Source organism: Stegostoma tigrinum, chromosome 12, assembly GCF_030684315.1.
Source record: "Stegostoma tigrinum isolate sSteTig4 chromosome 12, sSteTig4.hap1, whole genome shotgun sequence".
NCBI lineage: Eukaryota > Metazoa > Chordata > Chondrichthyes > Orectolobiformes > Stegostomatidae > Stegostoma > Stegostoma tigrinum.
Window position 1 is genome coordinate 15,065,678 of NC_081365.1, and position 13,310 is coordinate 15,078,987.

At 50.2% G+C, this 13,310-nt stretch overlaps 1 protein-coding gene across 4 annotated transcripts in view; it reads right to left on the reverse strand.

Annotated features, from left to right (window-relative positions):
* The window catches only part of LOC125456771 (uromodulin-like 1), a 103,295-nt gene that overhangs the window by 15,831 nt on the left and 74,154 nt on the right, over positions 1–13,310 (reverse strand). For all 4 annotated transcript variants that reach the window (XM_048540172.2, XM_048540170.2, XM_048540169.2 and 1 more), the window contains 2 exons: positions 2,370–2,591; positions 175–334 (listed from right to left, as the gene is read on the reverse strand). In XM_048540172.2, the coding sequence (XP_048396129.1) occupies positions 175–334; positions 2,370–2,591 (382 nt within the window). The remainder of the gene's footprint in view (positions 1–174; positions 335–2,369; positions 2,592–13,310) is intronic.

A 13,310-nucleotide genomic window follows, 5' to 3' on the forward strand; every position in this document is an offset into this window, starting at 1 on the left:
GGTGGTGGGGCTGGGTCTGTGGTAGAACTTGGGTGATGTGCATTCCCTCTGTGGCTTTTATTCTATTCTCAAATGCTTAGCTTACAGGACATCAGGACATACAAAAAATATGAATAAGATACATGACAAAACATATTTAGCACCCGTGTTCTAGAGTCTGGCTATTAAACCTACCGGTTGGCATGATGCTGTTTTGACTTCCAAGCAGACCCAAGCCTGGCAGTGTATATAGACAAAAGGCAGGTTAATGAAAGAAAACACTTTCAAAGTAAAATTTGCACTTGTGGAGTTTCCATTTTCAGATATGCTTGTCTGTGATTCTCGAACGGGGCATCTATAAAAGAAAAACGGAACTTGTTAAGAGTTCAGCAGTTATGATGTCTAAGATAGGAGTAACTCCAATTCATTTCATCAATGGATAATTTATTATGGATAATTTCATTTGCATCTCCAAAGGCCCAAGTTCAGCAGTGCTAAAAAGGTAGGAATTGGGATCTTGAGAACTCACCACTGATTGTGGATCTGAGTTGTACAGATCGGGAAAGTCAGGAGAACAGACTCTGGTCAATGCTGAGGTGATTTTCTTGGGCAGTAAAAACTAGGCTAAAGAGAAAAGAGATGGATCTTCCAATTCCCCGTCCCAATGTTTCCTGCTGAACAATGAGGCACATGGTCAGGTGGGGAATCTGGCTGATCTCTGATATTCCCTCCTTTCTCCTTCATGATGGAATACCATATCCAAATACTGCTGGGTATTACAGTCATAGGAACAAGAGAAGGCCATTCAGCCCTTGAACCTGATCCCTCATTCAATGAGATCATGGTTGATTTGTGGCATAACTCCATATATCTACATTTGGCCCATGTCCCTGAATAACCTAGCTTAAAAATTCATCTATCTCAAATGTAAAATTAATCAGGGATCCACTGCCATTTGTGGAAAAGAGGTCCAAACATCTACTGCCCTTTATAACAATGCTTCACAATATCTTTCCTGAATAGTGTCACCCTAATTCTCAGTCTCTACCCCCAATCTATATCCCCAATAAATGGAAATAGTATATTTATCTATCCCTTTTTTTACTGTTAATTTTGACGATTTCAATCAGCAGACCCCTTAACTTTCTAAATTCTAATTGTACAATTTCTCCTGATAACTTACCTGAAATCACTCTTGTAAACCTGCCCATGTCCTCTTAAAAAGTGATTTCCTTGTATTTTCTGTGTAGCATGGGGTTTAATTTGAAGCTACTATAACAGTGCTCAAATTTCCAAAATTATGGCATTTGTAAACAAGAAAGAAAAACTACAAGAGACACAGAGATCATGATGCCCATTGAATTGGTGTCAAACAATTTATCCATTGCAAAACACCCTAATATGATTGCACTATTTTTGAAAATAAGGAGGTTTTGCTTTTAGAAAATTAACTCTCAGATCAAGGCAGGCAAGAGGATAACAGTCATCTGATTCATAAGTAGCTGTCCCATGGCCATTGATCAAGATGGTTAGACAGGTCATTGACATAGCATTGATGGCCAGCTCCTAAATAAGGTACATAAACTGGGGATCAGGAGTGGGAGGAAGGTGCAAGGAGATCCAGGAAAATGAGTCACACTATCTCCCGGGGGTAAGACCATGAGTTTCTCTCCATCAGCCCAAAGAAGAACAGAGTCTGTTGGTAACTAGACCACTGAAGACAGCCATATTCTTCCATCAAAGGAGATAGGACAATGGGGACATGGGAGCGTGTGAGAAAGCATTCTCACCTGTCGCGGGTCATGTATTTCCTCTCTTTGCCTAATTAATTAGTGCACTATATCTAACCAGCTACTTCCCAATAAACCATCAGAAAATCATTAGGAAGGGTCACCGGACCCTAAGCATTTATATTTTTCTTCACAGATGCGGCTGAAGCTGCTGAGCTTTTCCAGCAACTTCTGTTTTTGTTCCTGATTATGAACTATCGACTGCCTCTATGAGGTAATTGTAATCACATACCCCTTAAAATCTATATTGTGTGCTGAGTGAATTTGACACTAGATGAGCAAGGCTCTGGAGGAATCTCTTTCCCCATTCAGCTATACCCAATGAACAACAGTGTCTTCAGGCCGAAGGAGGTTGAAGAGGTGGGAAAGAGGCAGAAAGTGGAAATAATAGGAAGAAAAAGACACTTGGTCAAAAAAAAAACAAGTTACATTTTAGTGCATCAACAGTTCAAACATCAGAAAGAATATGAGCAAAACCCACAGTGTTTGTGGGGAAGTCTTTCATTTTTCACATGGAAAGTAAGACCTCATGAAGGAATTTGAGTTCCCATTAGACATGGGTCCTTTCCCTTCATGAAGCCTTGGTCAGAAATCCCTTACCCAGTTTTGATCACAGGGTATGAAGTAGAGCTGGTTGAATTGTTGCCGGGTGTTGTCCAGCACTCTGCAATGATCAGCTTGGCTCTGCTGTCTGATGTATCAATTGAGACTTGAATGGACACCTCATCTTCAGGCGTTAAGCGAGGGTTTTCTGGTAATGTACGGTTTCCACCAATCGCCTCAATACTGGCCACATAATCTCCAACTCTTTCTCGGCTGGTTCTGTTCATTATTGGAACAAAATAATTGACTTATAATCTGAATTCCAAATAATTAAGTTGAAACTTTATCCTTAAATGTTCTACCCTGTAGAAGCGCAAATAAAAAATTCACAGATTCTACTGGCAAGAGGCTGGTTTGAATATTAAAAGGCAAACTCAACCCTCATTCAGAAAGATTGTTGGCAAGTGCTTTGACTAGAATATTTGAACTTCTGAGTCAATACGACATGATAGATGGAGAAAGTTTCTAGAGCAGGGCCTCCTAAAATGAAAGTTACAGCAACAAGTTTTCAGACAGCAATTACCTCCCTGGGCAATTGCTGTATTCCCACTCTAACGCACACCTCCACACTTGGAAATGCTGCAAGATCTGTTTGCGCAGGTGAGTACAGGTGAGGTGAATAGGTTTACTGACTTTGTACCTGTATTCTAAGTGAAGGGAGTTAATTGGCTCAATTGGCAATCCAGTTAGTATGTAAAGCAGAACGATGCCAACAGTGATAATGGGAACTGCAGATGCTGGAGAATCCAAGATAACAAAGTGTGGAGCTGGATGAACACAGCAGGCCAAGCAGCATCTCAGGAGCACAAAAGCTGACATTTCGGGCCGAGACCCTCTCTGATGAAGGGTCTAGGCCCGAAACATCAGCTTTTGTGCTCCTGAGATGCTGCTTGGCCTGATGCCAACAGTGTGGTTCAAATCCTGCAACTACTGAAGTTACCAATGATGGCATCTCCTTCTCAACCTCTCCCCTTGCCTGAGGCATGTTGATCCTCAGGTTAAGCCATCATCAATTATCTCTCCCTAATGGATGGTAACTAAGCCAGCTTTACTATTATTCTAAAATTAGTGTAGAGGCATATTTTGAGCCGCAGCAACTTCCAAGGCCAGAATCAATTCAGTGAAGGCCACTTGACAAATTCCTGAGGAAAAGGGTTTGCCTCATGCTGAGGTATGGGACAAGTTTCGTAAATAACATTGGAGTTTAGAAGAATGTTTCTTATTGAAACATATCAGGTCTTGGGAGGACATGAGATTGTAAAGGCAAAAGGGCTACTTCCCCTTGGAGGGGAGACAGGAATAGTGGCACAGTTTGGAAAGAAATGGTTCCCTCATTTAGGATGGAGGAGAGCAATTTTCTCTCAGAGGCTTGTGAGTCTGTGGAACTCCCCTTCCCAGAGAGTGGTACAAGAGGGGTTATTAAATATTTCAAAGTCACAGTTAGATGGATTATTGACGAACAAGAAAGTCAAATATTATCAAATCGAAAGGAAAGTGGAGCGGAGGCCATAATTAGATCAGCCATGACCTCATTGAATGGTACAACAGGCTGAATGGCCTTATCCTGCTCCTGGTTTGTATGTTCATGGCAACGTCAACATGTTGATGTGTAACAACGACGATACACATTGCTGGGAGTGAGGAGATGTGTTGGAGGTTTAAACTGAAGGCTGCCACACAGCTTGGGGAGTGTACCTTGTGTGTATCACTTTCAAGGTACATTGAGAATCCTGAACTATTCATTTGTACAGCTATTAACAGGAAGAGCAAAGAATAGAGTACACAGTGAAATAGCTTAGTTGTTGAAATTTCCTCAAAAAGCATCGATCCTGCAACAGTGCAGCACTCCCTCAGTACTGACCATCTGACAATGCAGCACTCCCTCAGTACTGACCATCTGACAATGCAACACTCCCTCAGTCCTGACCCTCTGACAATGCAGCACTCCCTCAGTACTGAAGCTCTGACAATGCAGCACTCCCTCAGGACTGTCCCTCTGACAATGCAGCACTCCCTCAGCACTGTCCCTCTGACAATGCAGCACTCCCTCAGTACTGACTCTCTGACAATACAGTGCTCCCTCAGCACTGTCTCTCTGACAATGCAGCACTCCCTCAATACTGTCCATCTGACAATGCAGCACTTCCTCAGTACTGACACTCTGACAATGCAGCACTCCCTCAGCACTATCCCTCTGACAATGCAGCACTCCTTAAGTACCGTCCCTCTGACAATGCAGCACTCCCTCAGGACTATCCCTCTGACAATGCAGCACTCCTTAAGTACCGTCCCTCTGACAATGCAGCACTCCCTCAGCACTGTCCCTCTGACAATGCAGCACTCCCTCAGCACTATCCCTCTGACAATGCAGCACTCCTTAAGTACCGTCCCTCTGACAATGCAGCACTCCCTCAGGACTGTCCCTCTGACAATGCAGCACTCCCTCAGCACTGTCCCTCTGACAATGCAGCACTCCCTCAGTACTGACCCTCTGACAATGCAGCACTCCCTCAGTACTGACCCTCTGACAATGCAGCACTCCCTCAGCACTGTCCATCTGACAATGCAGCACTTCCTCAGTACTGACACTCTGACAATGCAGCACTCCCTCAGCACTATCCCTCTGACAATGCAGCACTCCTTAAGTACCGTCCCTCTGACAATGCAGCACTCCCTCAGTACTGACCCTCTGACAATGCAGCACTCCCTCAGCACTGTCCCTCTGACAATGCAGCACTCCCTCAGCACTGTCCCTCTGACAATGCAGCACTCCTTAAGTACCGTCCCTCTGACAATGCAGCACTCCCTCAGTACTGAACCTCTGACAATGCAGCACTCCCTCAGCACTGTCCCTCTGACAATGCAGCACTCCCTCAGCACTGTCCCTCTGACAATGCAGCACTCCTTAAGTACTGTCCCTCTGACAATGCAGCACTCCCTCAGCACTGTCCCTCTGACAATGCAGCACTCCCTCAGCACTAACTGTCTGACAATGCAGCACTCCCTCAGTCCTGACCCTCTGAAAATGCAGCACTCCCTCAGTACTGTCCCTCTGACAATCCAGCACTCCCTCAGTACTGACCCTCTGACAATGCAGCACTCCCTCAGCACTGTCCCTCTGACAATGCAGCACTCCCTCAGTACTGAACCTCTGACAATGCAGCACTCCCTCAGCACTGTCCCTCTGACAATGCAGCACTCCCTCAGTACTGTCCCTCTGTCAATGCAGCACTCCCTCAGCACTAACTGTCTGACAATGCAGCACTCCCTCAGTCCTGACCCTCTGAAAATGCAGCACTCCCTCAGTACTGTCCCTCTGACAATGCAGCACTCCCTCAGTACTGTCCCTCTGACAATGCAGCACTCCCTCAGCACTATCCCTCTGACAATGCAGCACTCCTTAAGTACCGTCCCTCTGACAATGCAGCACTCCCTCAGCACTGTCCCTCTGACAATGCAGCACTCCCTCAGGACTGTCCCTCTGACAATGCAGCACTCCCTCAGCACTGTCCCTCTGACAATGCAGCACTCCCTCAGTACTGACCCTCTGACAATGCAGCACTCCCTCAGTACTGACCCTCTGACAATGCAGCACTCCCTCAGCACTGTCCCTCTGACAATGCAGCACTCCCTCAGTACTGATCCTCTGACAATGCAGCACTCCCTCAGCACTATCCCTCTGACAATGCAGCACTCCTTAAGTACCGTCCCTCTGACAATGCAGCACTCCCTCAGTACTGACTCTCTGACAATACAGTGCTCCCTCAGCACAGTCCCTCTGACAATGCAGCACTCCCTCAATACTGTCCATCTGACAATGCAGCACTTCCTCAGTACTGTCCCTCTGACAATGCAGCACTCCCTCAGCACTATCCCTCTGACAATGCAGCACTCCTTAAGTACCGTCCCTCTGACAATGCAGCACTCCCTCAGTACTGACCCTCTGACAATGCAGCACTCCCTCAGCACTGTCCCTCTGACAATGCAGCACTCCCTCAGCACTGTCCCTCTGACAATGCAGCACTCCTTAAGTACCGTCCCTCTGACAATGCAGCACTCCCTCAGTACGGAACCTCTGACAATGCAGCACTCCCTCAGCACTAACTGTCTGACAATGCAGCACTCCCTCAGCACTGTCCCTCTGACAATGCAGCACTCCTTAAGTACCGTCCCTCTGACAATGCAGCACTCCCTCAGCACTGTCCCTCTGACAATGCAGCACTCCCTCAGCACTGTCCCTCTGACAATGCAGCACTCCCTCAGCACTAACTGTCTGACAATGCAGCACTCCCTCAGTCCTGACCCTCTGAAAATGCAGCACTCCCTCAGTACTGTCCCTCTGACAATCCAGCACTCCCTCAGTACTGACCCTCTGACAATGCAGCACTCCCTCAGCACTGTCCCTCTGACAATGCAGCACTCCCTCAGTACTGAACCTCTGACAATGCAGCACTCCCTCAGCACTGTCCCTCTGACAATGCAGCACTCCCTCAGTACTGTCCCTCTGACAATGCAGCACTCCCTCAGCACTAACTGTCTGACAACGCAGCACTCCCTCAGTCCTGACCCTCTGAAAATGCAGCACTCCCTCAGTACTGTCCCTCTGACAATGCAGCACTCCCTCAGTACTGTCCCTCTGACAATGCAGCACTCCCTCAGCACTATCCCTCTGACAATGCAGCACTCCTTAAGTACCGTCCCTCTGACAATGCAGCACTCCCTCAGCACTGTCCCTCTGACAATGCAGCACTCCCTCAGCACTGTCCCTCTGACAATGCAGCACTCCTTAAGTACCGTCCCTCTGACAATGCAGCACTCCCTCAGCACTGTCCCTCTGACAATGCAGCACTCCCTCAGTAGAGACCCTCTGTCAATGCAGCACTCCCTCAGCACTAACTGTCTGACAATGCAGCACTCCCTCAGTCCTGACCCTCTGAAAATGCAGCACTCCCTCAGTACTGTCCCTCTGACAATCCAGCACTCCCTCAGTACTGACCCTCTGACAATGCAGCACTCCCTCAGCACTGTCCCTCTGACAATGCAGCACTCCCTCAGTACTGAACCTCTGACAATGCAGCACTCCCTCAGCACTGTCCCTCTGACAATGCAGCACTCCCTCAGTACTGTCCCTCTGTCAATGCAGCACTCCCTCAGCACTAACTGTCTGACAAAGCAGCACTCCCTCAGTCCTGACCCTCTGAAAATGCAGCACTCCCTCAGTACTGTCCCTCTGACAATGCAGCACTGCCTCAGTACTGTCCCTCTGACAATGCAGCACTCCCTCAGCACTATCCCTCTGACAATGCAGCACTCCTTAAGTACCGTCCCTCTGACAATGCAGCACTCCCTCAGCACTGTCCCTCTGACAATGCAGCACTCCCTCTGCACTGTCCCTCTGACAATGCAGCACTCCTTAAGTACCGTCCCTCTGACAATGCAGCACTCCCTCAGCACTGTCCCTCTGACAATGCAGCACTCCTTAAGTACCGTCCCTCTGACAATGCAGCACTCCCTCAGTACTGAACCTCTGACAATGCAGCACTCCCTCAGCACTGTCCCTCTGACAATGCAGCACTCCCTCAGCACTGTCCCTCTGACAATGCAGCACTCCTTAAGTACCGTCCCTCTGACAATGCAGCACTCCCTCAGCACTGTCCCTCTGACAATGCAGCACTCCCTCAGTAGAGACCCTCTGTCAATGCAGCACTCCCTCAGCACTAACTGTCTGACAATGCAGCACTCCCTCAGTCCTGACCATCTGAAAATGCAGCACTCCCTCAGTACTGTCCCTCTGACAATCCAGCACTCCCTCAGTACTGACCCTCTGACAATGCAGCACTCCCTCAGCACTGTCCCTCTGACAATGCAGCACTCCCTCAGTACTGAACCTCTGACAATGCAGCACTCCCTCAGCACTGTCCCTCTGACAATGCAGCACTCCCTCAGTACTGTCCCTCTGTCAATGCAGCACTCCCTCAGCACTAACTGTCTGACAACGCAGCACTCCCTCAGTCCTGACCCTCTGAAAATGCAGCACTCCCTCAGCACTAACTGTCTGACAATGCAGCACTCCCTCAGTCCTGACCATCTGAAAATGCAGCACTCCCTCAGTACTGTCCCTCTGACAATCCAGCACTCCCTCAGTACTGACCCTCTGACAATGCAGCACTCCCTCAGCACTGTCCCTCTGACAATGCAGCACTCCCTCAGCACTGTCCCTCTGACAATGCAGCACTCCCTCAGTACTGAACCTCTGACAATGCAGCACTCCCTCAGCACTGTCCCTCTGACAATGCAGCACTCCCTCAGTACTGTCCCTCTGTCAATCCAGCACTCCCTCAGCACTAACTGTCTGACAACGCAGCACTCCCTCAGTCCTGACCCTCTGAAAATGCAGCACTCCTTAAGTACCGTCCCTCTGACAATGCAGCACTCCCTCAGCACTGTCCCTCTGACAATGCAGCACTCCCTCAGTACTGTCCCTCTGACAATGCAGCACTCCCTCAGTACTGTCCCTTTGACAATGCAGCACTCCCTCAGCACTATCCCTCTGACAATGCAGCACTCCTTAAGTACCGTCCCTCTGACAATGCAGCACTCCCTCAGCACTGTCCCTCTGACAATGCAGCACTCCCTCAGCACTGTCCCTCTGACAATGCAGCACTCCTTAAGTACCGTCCCTCTGACAATGCAGCACTCCCTCAGCACTGTCCCTCTGACAATGCAGCACTCCCTCAGTAGAGACCCTCTGTCAATGCAGCACTCCCTCAGCACTAACTGTCTGACAATGCAGCACTCCCTCAGTCCTGACCCTCTGAAAATGCAGCACTCCCTCAGTACTGTCCCTCTGACAATCCAGCACTCCCTCAGTACTGACCCTCTGACAATGCAGCACTCCCTCAGCACTGTCCCTCTGACAATGCAGCACTCCCTCAGTACTGAACCTCTGACAATGCAGCACTCCCTCAGCACTGTCCCTCTGACAATGCAGCACTCCCTCAGTACTGTCCCTCTGTCAATGCAGCACTCCCTCAGCACTAACTGTCTGACAATGCAGCACTCCCTCAGTCCTGACCCTCTGAAAATGCAGCACTCCCTCAGTACTGTCCCTCTGACAATGCAGCACTCCCTCAGTACTGTCCCTCTGACAATGCAGCACTCCCTCAGCACTATCCCTCTGACAATGCAGCACTCCTTAAGTACCGTCCCTCTGACAATGCAGCACTCCCTCAGCACTGTCCCTCTGACAATGCAGCACTCCCTCTGCACTGTCCCTCTGACAATGCAGCACTCCTTAAGTACCGTCCCTCTGACAATGCAGCACTCCCTCAGCACTGTCCCTCTGACAATGCAGCACTCCTTAAGTACCGTCCCTCTGACAATGCAGCACTCCCTCAGTACTGAACCTCTGACAATGCAGCACTCCCTCAGCACTGTCCCTCTGACAATGCAGCACTCCCTCAGCACTGTCCCTCTGACAATGCAGCACTCCTTAAGTACCGTCCCTCTGACAATGCAGCACTCCCTCAGCACTGTCCCTCTGACAATGCAGCACTCCCTCAGTAGAGACCCTCTGTCAATGCAGCACTCCCTCAATACTGTCCCTCTGACAATGCGGCACTCCCTCAGCACTGTCCCTCTGACAATGCAGCAATCCCTCAGTACTGACCCTCTGACAATGCAGCACTCCCTCAGTACTGTCCCTCTGACAATGCAGCACCCCCTCAGCACTGTCCCTCTGACAATGCAGCACTCCCTCTGCACTATCCCTCTGACAATGCAGCACTGCCTCAGTACCGTCCCTCTGACAATGCAGCACTCCCTCAGTATTGACCCTCTGACAATGCAGCACTCCCTCAGTATTGACCCTCTGACAATGCAGCACTCCCTCAGCACTGTCCCTCTGACAATGCAGCACTCCCTCAGTACTGACCCTCTGACAATGCAACACTCCCTCAGTACTGACCCTCTGACAATGCAGCACTCCCTCTGCACTATCCCTCTGACAATGCAGCACTCCCTCAGTACCGTCCCTCTGACAATGCAGCACTCCCTCAGTATTGACCCTCTGACAATGCAGTACTCCCTCAATACTGTCCCTCTGACAATGCGGCACTCCCTCAGCACTGTCCCTCTGACAATGCAGCACTCCCTCAGCACTGTCCCTCTGACAATGCGGCACTCCTTAAGTACCGTCCCTCTGACAATGCAGCACTCCCTCAGTACTGACCCTCTGACAATGCAGCACTCCCTCTGCACTATCCCTCTGACAATGCAGCACTGCCTCAGTACCGTCCCTCTGACAATGCAGCACTCCCTCAGTATTGAACCTCTGACAATGCAGCACTCCCTCAGTATTGACCCTCTGTCAATGCAGCACTCCCTCAGTACTGACCCTCTGACAATGCAGCACTCCCTCAGCACTATCCCTCTGACAATGCAGCACTCCTTAAGTACCGTCCCTCTGACAATGCAGCACTCCCTCAGTACTGACTCTCTGACAATACAGTGCACCCTCAGCACAGTCCCTCTGACAATGCAGCACTCCCTCAATACTGTCCATCTGACAATGCAGCACTTCCTCAGTACTGACACTCTGACAATGCAGCACTCCCTCAGCACTATCCCTCTGACAATGCAGCACTCCTTAAGTACCGTCCCTCTGACAATGCAGCACTCCCTCAGTACTGACCCTCTGACAATGCAGCACTCCCTCAGCACTGTCCCTCTGACAATGCAGCACTCCCTCAGCACTGTCCCTCTGACAATGCAGCACTCCTTAAGTACCGTCCCTCTGACAATGCAGCACTCCCTCAGTACTGAACCTCTGACAATGCAGCACTCCCTCAGCACTAACTGTCTGACAATGCAGCACTCCCTCAGCACTGTCCCTCTGACAATGCAGCACTCCTTAAGTACCGTCCCTCTGACAATGCAGCACTCCCTCAGCACTGTCCCTCTGACAATGCAGCACTCCCTCAGTAGAGACCCTCTGTCAATGCAGCACTCCCTCAGCACTAACTGTCTGACAATGCAGCACTCCCTCAGTCCTGACCCTCTGAAAATGCAGCACTCCCTCAGTACTGTCCCTCTGACAATCCAGCACTCCCTCAGTACTGACCCTCTGACAATGCAGCACTCCCTCAGCACTGTCCCTCTGACAATGCAGCACTCCCTCAGTACTGAACCTCTGACAATGCAGCACTCCCTCAGCACTGTCCCTCTGACAATGCAGCACTCCCTCAGTACTGTCCCTCTGTCAATGCAGCACTCCCTCAGCACTAACTGTCTGACAACGCAGCACTCCCTCAGTCCTGACCCTCTGAAAATGCAGCACTCCCTCAGTACTGTCCCTCTGACAATGCAGCACTCCCTCAGTACTGTCCCTTTGACAATGCAGCACTCCCTCAGCACTATCCCTCTGACAATGCAGCACTCCTTAAGTACCGTCCCTCTGACAATGCAGCACTCCCTCAGCACTGTCCCTCTGACAATGCAGCACTCCCTCAGCACTGTCCCTCTGACAATGCAGCACTCCTTAAGTACCGTCCCTCTGACAATGCAGCACTCCCTCAGCACTGTCCCTCTGACAATGCAGCACTCCCTCAGTAGAGACCCTCTGTCAATGCAGCACTCCCTCAGCACTAACTGTCTGACAATGCAGCACTCCCTCAGTCCTGACCCTCTGAAAATGCAGCACTCCCTCAGTACTGTCCCTCTGACAATCCAGCACTCCCTCAGTACTGACCCTCTGACAATGCAGCACTCCCTCAGCACTGTCCCTCTGACAATGCAGCACTCCCTCAGTACTGAACCTCTGACAATGCAGCACTCCCTCAGCACTGTCCCTCTGACAATGCAGCACTCCCTCAGTACTGTCCCTCTGTCAATGCAGCACTCCCTCAGCACTAACTGTCTGACAATGCAGCACTCCCTCAGTCCTGACCCTCTGAAAATGCAGCACTCCCTCAGTACTGTCCCTCTGACAATGCAGCACTCCCTCAGTACTGTCCCTCTGACAATGCAGCACTCCCTCAGCACTATCCCTCTGACAATGCAGCACTCCTTAAGTACCGTCCCTCTGACAATGCAGCACTCCCTCAGCACTGTCCCTCTGACAATGCAGCACTCCCTCTGCACTGTCCCTCTGACAATGCAGCACTCCTTAAGTACCGTCCCTCTGACAATGCAGCACTCCCTCAGCACTGTCCCTCTGACAATGCAGCACTCCTTAAGTACCGTCCCTCTGACAATGCAGCACTCCCTCAGTACTGAACCTCTGACAATGCAGCACTCCCTCAGCACTGTCCCTCTGACAATGCAGCACTCCCTCAGCACTGTCCCTCTGACAATGCAGCACTCCTTAAGTACCGTCCCTCTGACAATGCAGCACTCCCTCAGCACTGTCCCTCTGACAATGCAGCACTCCCTCAGTAGCGACCCTCTGTCAATGCAGCACTCCCTCAGCACTAACTGTCTGACAATGCAGCACTCCCTCAGTCCTGACCCTCTGAAAATGCAGCACTCCCTCAGTACTGTCCCTCTGACAATCCAGCACTCCCTCAGTACTGACCCTCTGACAATGCAGCACTCCCTCAGCACTGTCCCTCTGACAATGCAGCACTCCCTCAGTACTGAACCTCTGACAATGCAGCACTCCCTCAGCACTGTCCCTCTGACAATGCAGCACTCCCTCAGTACTGTCCCTCTGTCAATGCAGCACTCCCTCAGCACTAACTGTCTGACAATGCAGCACTCCCTCAGTCCTGACCCTCTGAAAATGCAGCACTCCCTCAGTACTGTCCCTCTGACAATGCAGCACTCCCTCAGTACTGTCCCTCTGACAATGCAGCACTCCCTCAGCACTTCCCTCTGACAATGCAGCACTCCCTCAGTACTGACCCTCTGTCAATGCAGCACTCCCTCAGTACTGTCCCT